The sequence below is a fragment of the Bos javanicus genome, chromosome 16 (assembly GCF_032452875.1).
Source record: "Bos javanicus breed banteng chromosome 16, ARS-OSU_banteng_1.0, whole genome shotgun sequence".
NCBI lineage: Eukaryota > Metazoa > Chordata > Mammalia > Artiodactyla > Bovidae > Bos > Bos javanicus.
The window spans coordinates 5308521-5322789 of NC_083883.1; the positions used below are offsets into that span (position 1 = coordinate 5308521).

Sequence of the window (14269 nt, forward strand, 5' to 3'; positions counted from 1 at the left end):
CTGAATTACAAGGTTAGGAAAGCTTATACTCTTGGATGAGGCCCAGGTGTGCCTGACTACAGTCTTCCTGCAGAGGGCACAGTGGAGTCCAGCCACCCCCAGAGGGTGGAGAGGTGTTAGGTGGAATTAGGTTGATTGCCCAACAGAACTTGTCTTTCCCTGGCAGGATTATTATGAAATCATTGACTTTCTACCTGGCTTCTGGGCTGAAATAAGTCTACCGTCCCCAAACAATCAACTTGATCTCAGACAAATGTCAAGTAGAGCTAAGTTCCTCTGCCCTGGGGACGGCCATGAAAATCCAGACAGTTTCCCTCAAATGCTTTTGGTGGCTCAGGAACAGCTTCTGTGTGGTTGTTTTCCTCCAGCTCCTCTGTAGGTCTAAGGGGAGGAGAAGGGTGAGTTACACTGGCATTCTGGAAAGGAAAACTATATACGTCAAATCGCCAAAACATGTTTTGACATTATCCCTGAGATGTCGTCCTGTGTCTACTCACTGCAAGTGCCTGCTGCCCCAGGCTTTACCTGCTGGGCAATGACGATGGGGCTGGGAGGGGAACAAAATAAAGGAACCAGGACCTGTAGCACCAACCCACAGGCAGGCTCTGAACAGGCACCTGAAGGCGTCTCTTCTGGGAGGCTCACAGTCTTTCTTAGTAAGTTGAATGAATGGACCAGACCATCTGAAGTCAGAGGAAGCTATTAAGTTTCTTGAGGGGCATGGGGGATGGGAGAGAGAAGTCCTTAGTGGTGGCATTGGCTTATTAAGGGATGGGATGGGGAAATCGGTAAGTCATGCTCTTCCCTTTGAATTCTTAGCTCCTGTGGTCTCCAGATTCTGGCACAAGATGAGAGGTTCTGGTCTTCCCCTCTGCCTTCTTTCTGCTGTGTTTTATCTCTTCTGGACACCTTCTGCTGGGCTGAAAACACTGCATTTGGGAAGCTGTGTGATCACCACAAATCTTCAGGGAATTCGAAGTGGATTTTCAGAGATTCGGGACAGTGTGGTATGTGAGGGAGGCACCCCACCTTTCATCTTGTGACTGCTTCCCCACTTTTCTACTTATCTGTCCTCCATCAGGGTGGTCACAAAAAGAAGCAGGTTGGGGGCTCCTTACCAGGAGGATATGTTGCCAGGAAGTATCTATAGTTCATAATGTAAAAGTGTTTTTGGAGAGGGATTCTGCCCACTGGGCCATGGCACGGAGCGGATGGGAGATCTTGATGTCTAGGATCCTGGTGGGAGTCACTGACCTGTACTTTCTTACCTTGCCCTTTTCTGTTTAGCAAGCCAAAGATGAAATCATTGACGTCAGAATCTTGAGGAAGACTCAGTCTTTGCAAGGCACAAAGGTATGTGTTTGGTCCCTATGAATTCTGGGAGGAAATATGAACTGGGGGCATCTTCATCGACCTTGTCCCTGGACACCCTGCCCTCACCAATACACCAGTCTTCTTTGTAGCCTGCAGATCAGTGCTGCCTCCTCCATCATATACTGAGACTTTACCTGGACAGGGTATTCAAAAACTATCAACCCCCTGACCACCATATCTTCCGGAAGGTCAGCCGTCTTGCCAACTCTCTTCTCACCATCAAGAAGGACCTCCGGCTGTGTGTGAGTATGGGTCTTGGGTAAAAGGATCCACCTCAGCACATAACTTAGCAATCAGGCTCATCTTAGACCCATTTAATGGATGGAAAAACTGAGTTCGAGAGTTCTAAATTAATCTGTGTTGAGCTATGTGACTAGGTAATAAGAACTCAGTTATATTGACTTTTGGATACATGCTCTATGCAAAATGTCTAAAGAACTATAAAGTGCTGGCTCTTTGATGTCACCAACAATCATCACTATATGTGAATGAAATCATGGTTCTTCTGTGAGTTATCCTATGGTGTTTTAGGGCATCCTGAGCCCAGGCAGCTAATCAGCAGACCACCAGACTCAACCTCAAGATAGGACCTCAGAACCCAATTCGCTCTTCCCATGACGCTCTCTGGGAGGGAAATAGATTAGAACAGGGGTGCAGGCCAGAAGGGACACAGCGCTCACAAACTCCTTCAGTGCTGCCTGTTTCTGAACAGAAGCAACGAGCTCTATATTTGAGCGTAAAACGCTGGCTTCCTTTTCTAGCTGATGTACACTTTAGTGATCCCAAATAAAGAAGTATGAAAAGATTTCTACAGGTGGAAAGAACAGAACTCCTACCTACTTCATGTCAATGGCAGAAGATTGCAATCTTTAATAACATCTATCATTCTTTGGTATTCTTTTCAGCATGCCCATATGTCATGCCCTTGTGGGGAAGAAGCAAAGGAGAAATACAGCCAGATTCTGAGTCACTTCGAAGAGGTATATGCAATTTTGGCCTTGGTTGGGATGAGTGTGTTTTCAGAAATGATATCATAGATGGGTGGGATGGACATTCATACTCAAAGAAATCCTAGTGGCCCTCTGAGGGCACATGGACTATCCATCTGCTTTAATGGGTATCCCAGGGGATATCCATGCAGGCTTTAGAAGGGTGCTGTCTCTGGAAGACGCTCTGGGAATCAAGAAGGAATAGCTGTGATTTCATCAAGTCACCCCGGAGACATCTGGACCTTTCAGTTTCACAGATTAGAGGCATTAATTTTCCACATTCACACACACACGTGTGCATGCTAAGTTGCTTCAGTCGTGTCCGACTCTTTGCGACCCTGTGGACTGTAGCCCACCAGGCTCCTCTGTCCATGGGATTCTCCAGGCAAGAATACCTGAGTGGGTTGCCAAGCCCTTCTCTAGGCGGTCTTCCTGACCCAGGGATGGAACCCTCATCTCCTGCGTCTCTTGCATTGCAGGCAGAATCTTTACTACTGGGCCACGGGGGAAGCCTTCACACACATATACATCCCTTCAGAAACAGTCATTCACCATTTCACACATGACTTTGCCATGCTCTTTCTCACCTCAAAGCCTTCGCATCTCTGTCAGGAAGACTGGAGTTTGTTTGCTGCACACTCTACTCATCCTTTAGGACTCAGCCTAGGTATCACCTACTCATCCTTTAGGACTCAGCCTAAGTATCACCTACTCATCCTTTAAGACTCAGCCTAGGTATCACCTCCAGGAAGGCACTGGCTACTTCTCTGAGAGTTAAGTGCCTCCCTGTCGTCCTGAGGGGACCCCGGCAGTTATTCACCACACTGCATTTTAATTGCCTGCTTCTGCTTGTCTCCTTTACATGACTGTGAATTCCCTGTGGGTAGTGATGGTGCCATTTATCCCTGAATCCCTAGCCAGTCCAGTGCTTAGCACAGTAAATATTTGTTCAGTGGGAGGATGCACAGTAGGCAATCCCTAAACACACACACACACAGAAACACATATCTTTCTTTTAAAAGCAGCTTTACTCTCTGTGATTCAAGAGGCTGGGGTTGTAGTCCCAATTCTGCTGCTCTTCTGGGCCTTAGTTTCCCTATATAAGACTAGTGTGACTGCTGCTGCTGCTAAGTCGCTTCAGTCGTGTCTGACTCTTAGCGACCCCATAGACGGCAGCCCACCAGGCTCCGCTGTCCACGGCATTTTCCAGGCAAGAGTACTGGAGTGGGTTGCCATTGCCTTCTCCGCTAGTGTGACTAGACTCCGTGATTTTCCCTCTTGTGAGATCTTGGTTCCATAATGTCTTTCAAGCTCTTCATTTTGAAAATATGCTCCATTTATAATCCCTGACAGACCTACCAGTGAAAGGAGAGGATTGAACTTGGAGCCCATGTTGTCTCTATGAGTTACTCACCTCTTTACTTTGTGTCTTCCAGCTTCCGCCTCAGGCAGTGGTGGTGAAGGCTTTGGGGGAGCTAGATATTCTCTTGCAATGGATGGAAGAGGCAGACTAGGATGAAAGTGATGCTGCTGAGAGTATTCTGGGCTCAGCCCTCAGGACCCATGGAAGTACGACCCCGAACCACTGTCTCTTTGTTGTGTAATTTAGTGCTGGTGACCATGTCCATTATTTATTTATTATTTGTTTCCTTATTGTGGTTATTAGTGTTTCTACTCTTAATTAAAGAAACACAATGCCAGAGAATGTTCAAACTCCTGCACAATTGCACTCATCTCACATGTTAACAAAGTAATGCTCAAAATTCTCCAGTCTTCAACAGTACATGAACCAAGAACTTCCAGATGTTCAAGCTGGATTTAGTAAAGGCAGAGGAACCATAGATCAAATTGCCAACATCCTCTGGATCATCGAAAAAGCAAGAGAGTTTCAGAGAAGCATTTACTTCTGCTTTATTGACTACACCAAAGCCTTTGACCGTGTAGATCACAACAAACTGTGAAAAATTCTTAAAGAGATGGGAATACCAGACCATCTTACCTGCCTCCTGAGAAATCTGTATGCAGGCCAAGAAGCAACAGTTAGAACTGGACATGGAACAACAGACTGGTTCCAAATAGGAAAGAAGTATGTCAAGGTTGTATATTGTCATCCTGTTTATTTAACTTATTTGTAGAGTTTATCATGCGAAATGCCAGGCTGGCTGAACCACAAGCTGGAATCAAGACTGCCAGGAGAAATATCAATAACCTCAGATATGCAGATGACACCACCCTTATGGCAGAAAGTGAAGAAGAACTAAAGGGCCTCTTGATGAAAGTGCAAGAGGAGAGTGAAAACGTTGGCTTAAAACTCAACATTCAGAAAACTAAGATCATGGCATCTGGTGCCATCACTTAATGGCAAATAGATGGGGAAACAATGGAAACAGCAAGAGACTTTATTTTTGGGGCTCTGCAGATGGTGACTGCAGCCTTGAAATTAAAAGACAGTTACTTCTTGGAAGAAAAGCTATGACCAACCTAGACAGCATATTAAAAAGCAGAGACATTACTTTGCCAACAAAGTCTACATAGTCAAAACTATGGCTTTTCCAGTAGTCATGTATGGATGTGAGAGTTGGACTATAAAGAAAGCTGAGCACCGAAGAATTGATGCTTTTGAACTGTGGTGTTGGAGAAGACTTTTGAAAGTCCTTTGGACTGCAAGGAGATCCAACCAGTCTATCCTACAGGAAATCAGTCCTGAATATTCATTGGAAGGACTGATCCTGAAGCTGAAACTCCAGTACTTTGGCCACCTGATGGGAAGAACTGACTCATCTAAAAAGACCCTGATGCTGGGAAAGATTGAAGGCAGAAAGGAGAAGGGGATGGCAGAGAATGAGATGGTTGGATGGCATCACTGACTTGATGGGCATGAGTTTGAGCAAGCTCAGGGAATCGATGATGGACAGGGAAGCCTGGCATGCTGCAGTCCATGGGCTCGCAGAGAGTTGGACAGGACTGTTTAGTCAGAGTGACTAAACAGAACTGAACTCTTAATCTGGATCATGGTTTTATAAGATTTTAGTAAGATCTTTTCTACTGTTGGTTGTATTTATTAGTTAATGTATTTATTTATTTTTCTATTTAACTTATTTATTTTTTTATTTGAAAATGAGACTTTTTAAAAACAACTCACAGATTATATTTATAAGCTGACTAGAGCAGGTTTTTCATAGAGTGAACAAACTCTCTAAGTTCTAGAGGAGTGGCTAGAATTTTATTAAATTAAGGATATATTTACTGACCACCAGTGTTCTGTGAGATATTTAAAACTGAACTAATGGCTACTAAGTGTGGGTTGTGGAAGAAGGAATTTTGATGTAAGATTATAGGCTTGTGTTACAATTAGTGACCACCCCACTCAACTCCTAGACCCCAGACTTGTGTCTCTTCCAGCTATGGAAGCCTATGTGGCCAGGATATATTTTTACAAATAAAGTTTTCTTTGTATAATATCTGCTTGGAGTTTGAGAATGCATCCGGAGTGGAAACAATGGTTTCCACTGGGATTGAGCTTGATTGGGATGAGTTTCTAAAGGGATGAGCTTGAGTCTTATATGACCTAGGGACCTTGTACTCCTTTGGGGCAGGAAGTTGCCAGTAGGAACCTAGGCCTTCTCTCTGCTGCCAAACACACCTCCACCCCACCGCTGCCACACCCACCCCAGAGCTGTGGGTCTGCCAAATCACCCACAGCTCTGATTCCTCCACACGAAGGGGCTGTGTGGGGATGAGGGGCATCAGCCCTCCCTGCTTCTTTCTCCCTGGCACTGAGCAGTCTTCTCTGTGCTCCTGCTTTCTCCCTCATTTCAGGCTCTCATACTTTTGTGTCAGAGGTCTTACTTGCAACACAAATTACCATGAGCAGGAGGTTCTATTATAAGGGTTAAGAAGACATAGGTGCAAAGTGTCCTGCCTAGGGAGGTGCGTACGCCCTCTTTGAAGGCCTTTCCATTTTGGATTCTGGCCAGCGCCACAGTCTAGGTTATTCTTGGATCAAGTCTTTGTGTTTGGAACCAACTACTAAGTTGGTGTTCTCGGTCTAGGCCCCTTTCATGCTGAGCTTCCCTGGGCTAGAAGGAGCCAAAACTCTGGCCTGGGCTGCTTGCCTCCTCCCTGTCCAGCTCAATCTGAGCTGCATCTCAGCTTAGCAGTTTACCTTGCTCAGTTTCAGAAACAGCAGACTAAATGCTTCTATAGTGAGCTTTGCTGTCTCTGCTCCCAACCCTTATCCCAGGTCCTGATGAAACTTAAAGAACTTTACTTTTCCTCATTATTAAGTGACAACTACCCAGTGGAGAAAATTTGGAAAATACAAAGAAGTATAGAAAAGAAAATTAAAATCACTCATAATCTTATCACCCACAGATAACAAGTCTGAAATATTTAGGTATGTTTTTTCTACATCTTTTTTTTATTGGATTCAAGTCATGATTCACCTCTCATTACCTGAGTGGTTTGGGCTGTAAAACTTAACCTTCTTGGAATTTAATTTCTTCTTCTGGAAAACAACGTTTCAGGGTGATGGAAGAAATGGTTCTTTACATTCCTTTAAAACAGGGCATTTTCTGCTTTTATATTCCTCATTATGATCACCCTTCTCCTATCAGAATTTCTTGTTGCCCCTCCCCTGGTTTCCCTGACCAGTCTGACAAACAACTCAGCTTTGGCTCTCAAGGAATAGTTGAGAAGGAGAATTCACTGAACTCAGTGTAAAATGAGAACCAATACCTCCAAGAGAGGGCTTCCCTGGTGGCTCAGACAGTAAAGAGTCTGCTTGCAGTGTTGGAGACCCAGGTTCAATTCCTGAGTCAGGAAGATCCCCTGGAGGAGGAAATTGCAAACCACTCCAGTATTCTTGAGTGGAGAATCCCATGGATGGAGGAGCCTGGTGGGCTCCAAACAGCTGGACACAACTGAGTGACTAACACTACTACCTCCAAGAGATATGTGATGGCAAAGAGGAGGCTAGTTTTATCTGCCAAGTGTGAGTCTTTCAGATGGGCATGTCTCAGGTTGACCTACAGAGCTGAGGATGAAGTTCCTCCATTTGTTTCTTGAGAAGCGTTTCTGATTCTTCTGAAAGTCTGGGCCATGGGAAGCCTTGGTCTTTTGGAATTCCATGTTACCATGTGACCACTCCTTACCTGTCTATTCCTCTCCCCTGTAGGACCCATTTCCTCCTCTAAGTTATTTTTCTCGTCTCCGCTTGACCTATCACAGTACCAACAATGGGGAATACAGCAGTGGAGAGTCAAGTTAGTTTGGGGACATGAAGGTGGGCCTTTAAGGGACAGACTCTAAAGAATAGTTTGCAATTGTCACTTTCAATTCATTAAATTAAAATTAAACAATGAAAATCACTGCTGTCATTTATTAAGTACTTATGTGCCAGTCACTGTACTGGAAACTTCACATACATTATCTTATTTAATCCTTAAACCTGTGAGATACATTATTATTACCAGTTTGCAAGTGAAAACGTGTTCAAAGGTGATAAGCAATTTGTGTACGGGCAGAACAAAGAGTTGAACGCAGACACCCTGATACCATAGCCCTATATGGCTTCCCACTCTATAAGCCACTTCTTTCCCAAGAGTGGCATCTTGTGTTCAGAAGCTCAGTAGTGAAGAATAATAAGTTTGGGCTTCATAGAGATATGAGTGAAAATCCTGACTCAGAAACTCACTATCTTGGACAAGTGACATAGCTATCCTTAGTATTATCCTTAGTTTCTTTATCTGAAAAGTAGGATTATACTACTTACCATGCTGGGTTGATGCGAAGAATAAACAATAACTTGTACAAGCACATCTTAAGTATCAGGTACTGTTCTAAGTGTGTTACAAGTGTCCATTCATTTAATTCGCACAAGAGCATGATGAGATAGGTGCTGCTGTTATTCCCATTTTATGGATGAAGAAACTAAAGACCAGAAAGGTAAAATCTCTTGTTCAAGTTGTTCAAGTTCACAGCAAATATTTCTGAAGGTAAAATATGAAGACAGATGGCAGCCTAGTGAACCATGCATTTAACCACTTCGCTTTGCTAGCTGGTTGGAATGCCCAGTACTTTGAGAGCTCTTGGTCAGTAGAGGCTCTGGCTGTAGCAGTAGCTCTGCCTGGAGACGAAAGTGATGAGCCTTCCTTCCAAGCTATTAACTCCCTGGTGCCACTTACCTCTATAACATCTTTATTGAACTTCATTTTTCTAGTCATCTGAACCTTGTCTCCTCAATAAGCAGAATAAGTTCCTTTGGAAATGATAGGATTGACCTGTCCGCTCTGATTACTTTAAGATCTTAGACCTTGGATTAAGAACCTTAGAACCACTCTACTTTTCTGGGCCTCAGTTTCTGCTGAGAGAGTGCATATAAAGATGGACAATGGCTACACTCTGTATAAAAGTAGAACTCTGATCCATAGTCTGCAGCACCCAGCCCAGGAAACCAACCCATTATCTGCAGTAAGCAGCCCACGGAGCTGGTCTGCTATCTGTAAGTTAGATTGGTATGAAATCAGACCAGAGTCTCTAGCAACCAGCCCATGAAGGCAAACCATAACTCTTGTAGCCATTGGATTCAAATGGCCAGGACTTGATTAAAAACTGGCAACTTCCTCAATTTTTGTCCCTGTTTCTAACCAAGCATGAACCGGAAAAAGCCAAATAATGTGTCCTTAACCAATCACATAGGATGTTCTGCCTCTAGTTAGCCTACTGATGGCCCCTCGTGTCAACAACCTCCAGTTAAGGCATATCTGACAAGTTCCTTGTTTTCTCCTGTAACGATTTCCCACTTCTGCAGGCTTTTGTCGTTCAGTTGCTCAGTTGTGTCCAACTCTTAGAGTCTCTGCAGAAATGTGTCGTGGTGGCTGACTCTCTTTCTATAACAAGCTCTGAATAAATAGCTTTGCTTGATCTCTTTTGGTTGGTCTTCATTTACTCCACACTGCAAAATTAAATGAAAGAGTTAGGACAGATGATTCTGAATTCTAGAAACTGGATGTGCTAAATCTATCTCAGAAGATCCGATCTAGCTGCTGCTGCCTTTATGACTGGAAGGGGTTTGTATGGTTCCTGTGTCACCAGCTTTGGATTCAGAATTTGAGGTGAGCATATCAATTGGAAATAACCAGGTGATGTCAGTGAAACTGGACAAGGCTTCCCTCTGATGGAGGGGTGGGCTCAGAAGGCAGAGGATCTCCTAAAGCTACGAATGAGATCCAGCTGCAGGGTGGCTCAAAGAATAAAAAAGTCTGCTGAACCTTTCATTTCTACCATGCCCTAGGATTGCCCCAACTTCTTATTTTCAAGGACTCAGGTCTTCTCCAACATAGTCCAGTGTAACTTTGTCTACCTGTTTCTCTTCCATACAGATGGAGAATGAATGGACCATTTCCCTGCAGGACTCTTAAGTTCCTGCAGGACAGGACTGTGTTAAAAAAGCCTACTTTATTTCAGCACAGTATAAAATTACATTATTGATGAGGACTAAATTCAAAAGCAGGCGAATGGAATGTGTCTTTAAAAGTTAAAAAAAAAAAAAAGAAACTACTGTTCTATGTTTGAGGCCCTCAGCCAATTTTTTCATGAATTAACAGCTTTGGCTTTTGCTAGAAAATAGATAACCCACCCTGCAGATTGGGCCTTGTCAACAGGAGGCAGCAGAAAAACAACTGGTAAAAGAATGAACTAACAGAGCCACTCCTGATTCACTGCAAGACTGGGAGGAAAGCAGGTGACAGACACTCTGGTTCAGCCCAGCTGTCAGGAGCACAATGAGTCAGTTGCTTAACAGGAAGAAGGCAGGACTCAGAGGCCTGGAGGCAGGAAGCTGTGGATTACAACCAGAGTGCTAATACCTTTCAAAGTACATTCTTTGAACATTAGAGATAGGAGAGGACTTACAAATTACTTTACAGGGTAGCTGGGGTTCAGAGAGGAAAGTGACTTGCCTAAGGTTACACAGAGAGTTATGGCAGAGTTGACATTAAAGCTCAGGTCCCTGTACTTCCAGGACCACTACATCTCAATTTGGTTTAAGAAGAAATAAAAATAACCCAGATTGGAAATGAAGTCAGTCTTTATGCATAGATTACAGGCCCATCTAGGGAGAAATATCCAATGGACTTACAACAAGCTAGTAGAATAAAAAAGTTTTGTTTGATAGCAGGATACAAGGATACAAGATCAGTTGTATTCCCATATACCAGCAACAATCAACTGGAACTTGAAATTCTTAAAAAGTACTACTTACAATAGCATCAAAAAGTAGGAAATCCTTGAGGATAAATCAAGAACAAAATATGTAGAAGGGCACCAAACTTCCCGTGCCTGCAGAGAGCTGTGGTACAGACGGGCTGAGAGGAGAGTGGCTGCCAACAGAGGGCGCAGGGCGGACGCACGGCCCACGCAGTCGTGGTGGAAGATCCGCTTCCAACGGGTGGTGGCCCTCATCAAGGCCGGCAAGACTGACAAGGCTTCGGCCTTGGTCTCTGCCCCGGTGCCCACCCCGGACGCTGAGATCCTGCTGACCCTGGCTGGGGAGAAGCCCTTGGGAGGAGGGCCCCCTCATCATCCCTACAAGACGCGGGGGCTCTGTCCATGGGCATGGACTTGCCGCTCATGGGCCTGGTGTTCGCCTCCGTCCACATCTACAGATCCTTCTTTCTCATTCAGCTGGCCCGAGACAATTTTTTCCACTGTGGGGTCTTCTAGGAGTCCTACCTGTCCTTCCGGGTCCGCACTCGCATGGAGCTAGAGGAGGACGGAAGATCTAACTGGAGGAGAGGAACTGCGAGGGCATCAACGTGCTCATGCCCTGGTTTGGGGACATCCTCCACGATTCCAGCAAGGCTCACTGTCTATCACGACTTCTCCCTGGACAGGAGCCACTTCATTGTTCAACACCACCAACCTGCTGCCCCCTCACAACTTCTGGGAGTTCCTGGTGAGGACGTGCAGAGGGGCACCAACTTCCCGCAGACATACGTCACCCCAGAGGAGATAGTGGTCAAGGAGCACGTCAGCGACAGGAGGCCTCGGCCTTCTTCGCCTCCCACCTGTTTGTAGCGGGAAGGACACCTACCGCCGGTGGCGCCGGGTCACCCGGAAGCGGAAGTACAAACGAGGGGCCAACAACAGCAATGGCCACCCGCCATTTTGAGAGCTCCTGGGTCCGGAGACGCCAGGGTGAGGGTGGTGGGAAACCTGCCCAGGGCTCCAGGCTTGCCCCGACCCTCTCTCATTTTCTCTGGAGGCCGCTCCCTGGCTCTCCTTCCATTCACTTAGCTCATGCTTTGGACACCTTTCCCTAGATGGGACATGTGTCCCCTTTCTCTCCAGCCCTGCTCACCTCCCTGTACCACAGCTGTGACGTCTCAAGGCCACCATCTCTGCCGACTTCTCAGGCCTGGGGGGTGGGTGGGGCGCCCAAGATGGTTCTGTGACCCTCATGAGGTCAGGTGACTGGGGTCCTGAGTGGCAGCCAAAGGAGAAGGATTGGCTGGAAGGACCAGGCCTGGCCGGGTGTTGGGGTGAGGAGAGGGAGTGGGTTCAGGGATGTCTGCACAGCTGGCAGAGTCCTGAAAGGCACCTTGCCAAACACACTTCCTTGCCAGTGCTGACTCCCGGGCCTGAGCTGAGGATGGAGGAAATGTGCTCAGGAATGGCGCCCCCCACCCCCTCCTCCAGAGCCCAGGGATGGTGGCTGTCCTGGGGATCTCTCCAGGACTCATGTCAGTGCCTTCAGCCACCAGTGGGAGCCTGAGTTTGGAGGGGTGGGATGAGTCTGTCAAGCACAATCAACTTCCCAGTGGAACCAAAGAAGGAAGGAGTCGGGGCTGGAAGGGCAGGAGCTCAAGGAGGATCCCCTAAGCCACAGTCACAGAGGAACATCTTGGGGTGGAGCGGTTCTCTTTTCATCCTGTCTACTGGCAGCTGGGCGAGATGAGCAGTGAGAAGAGAGCGGTGTGTAGGTCCTGCTGAGGGGGTGGGGCTCCCTGCTTTCCAGCTCAGGGCTGTTTTGGAAGATACCTGGGGGAAGGAGAGGAACAGCCATCTGGTACTTGTGCACCCAGCCTCTTCTTTGTTCTAAAATTCCGTCCCCCTCTGCTTTGGGCAATGCAGCATTATTTTCCTTTTCCCTCTCACTTTTGCATATTTTTACTGGTCATTTCACATGTTAACCATTCTCAGTCCTGAGCCGTGAGGAGGAGGGCTCCCATTTCTCCTGTCAGACTTAAGTGCTCTCTGGAGATGAAACTTAAATGTTTTGTATATTTTCTCAATCAGATCTCTTTTCATAAGTGTTTGTAGAACCTTTGACTTCTGGAAAAAAAAAAAAAAAGATGTAAAAGAGCTCTATACTGAAAACTGTAAATCATTGCTGGCGAAATGAAAGATTATCTAAATAATGGAGGAATTTCCCTGATGGGCCACACACCCAGTGCAGGGTGCCTGGGATGGATCACTGGATCCCACATGCTGCAAGGAAGATTGAAGATTCCCTGTGCCACAACTAAGAGACCTGGCACAAGCAAATAAAGAAATATTTAAATATTTAAAAATAAGAAATAATGGAGAGATATACCATATTCTTAGGTCTTGATAATTATTAAGATGCTAATTCTCCCCAAATTGATCTATATATTCAATGCAATCAGTATAAAAATTTCAGTAGCCTTTTTTTAAGGTAGAAACTGACAAGTTCACTTTAAAATTCATATTAAAATACAACAAACTTAATCAAAATAACTGAAAAAGAACAAAATTGGAGGATTAATATTATTATATTTGAAGACATATAAAGCCGTGGCAGGGCTTCCCTGGTGGCTCAGAGGTTAAAGCGTCTGCCTGGAATGTGGGAGACCCAGGTTCGATCCCTGGGTCGGGAAGATCCCCTGGAGAAGGAAATGGCAACCCACTCCAGTACTCTTGCCTGGAGAATCCCATGGAGGGAGGAGCCTGGTAAGTTACAGTCCATGGGTTCGCAAAGAGTCAGACACTACTGAGCGACTTCACTTTAATTTTCAAAGCCATGGCAATCAAGAGAGTGTGGTTCTGGTATAAAAATAGATGAATAGAGTGTAGAATGAAAAGTTCCGAAAAAGACCTGCACATCTGATTTTCAACAACAGTGCAGAGGCAATTTAGTGGAGATAGAATGATCTTTCAAGAAATGGTGGTAAAATAATTGGATATTGTATAGAAAAAAATCAACTTGGACCTATATTTTACATATACAAGTTAACTCAAAATGGATCATCAATCTAAATGTACAATCTACAATTTTAAAACTTCTCAAAGAAGACCTGAGGGAAAAACCTTCATAATTTTGAGTTAGCCAAAAAGATTTCCTAAATACAAAACCAAAAGCAGAATCCATAAAAAACCAAATTGGAAGGTTAGACTTCATTAAAGTTAAACACTTCTGCCCTTTGAAAGATGCTTAAGAAAATGAAAAGATAGCCCATAGTCTGGGAGTAAATATTTGCAAATCCCTGTATATAATAAAGAATGTGTGACCAGAAAATATAGAGAATACTCAAAACTCAATTATAAGGAAGCAACCCAATTAAAAACTGAGCACAAAATTTGAACAGACACAAAAGAAGATAAATATATGTAGAAAAGAAGCACATGAAAAGATGCTTAACATTGTCTTTCATTAAGTAAATACAAATTAAAACCACAGTGAGATACCACAACATACTTATTAGAACGGTTAAAAAAAAATTGACCATATCAGGTGGTAGGGGAAGGTGTGGAGAAACTCAAACTTACATGGTCTGTTGGGAGTGTAAAATGATACAACCACGTTGAAAATAGTTTGGCAGTTTCTCAAAAAACTGAAGAAACAGCTGCCATATGACCCAGTTATTCCGTTCCTAGGTATTTAT

At 44.8% G+C, this 14269-nt stretch overlaps 1 protein-coding gene and 1 pseudogene across 1 annotated transcript; both read left to right on the forward strand.

Annotated features, from left to right (window-relative positions):
- Positions 1 to 391: 391 nt before the first annotated feature.
- On the forward strand, positions 392 to 4589 carry IL20 (interleukin 20). Its single transcript, XM_061382062.1, has 5 exons — positions 392 to 1007; positions 1288 to 1353; positions 1464 to 1616; positions 2280 to 2354; positions 3800 to 4589. The coding sequence occupies exons 1-5, from the start codon at positions 666 to 668 to the stop codon at positions 3875 to 3877; spliced, it is 714 nt and encodes a 237-aa protein (XP_061238046.1). The 5' UTR covers positions 392 to 665; the 3' UTR covers positions 3878 to 4589.
- A 6254-nt stretch (positions 4590 to 10843) lies between these two features.
- On the forward strand, positions 10844 to 12335 carry LOC133227520 (integral membrane protein 2C-like; annotated as a pseudogene).
- The last annotated feature ends 1934 nt before the right edge of the window (positions 12336 to 14269 follow it).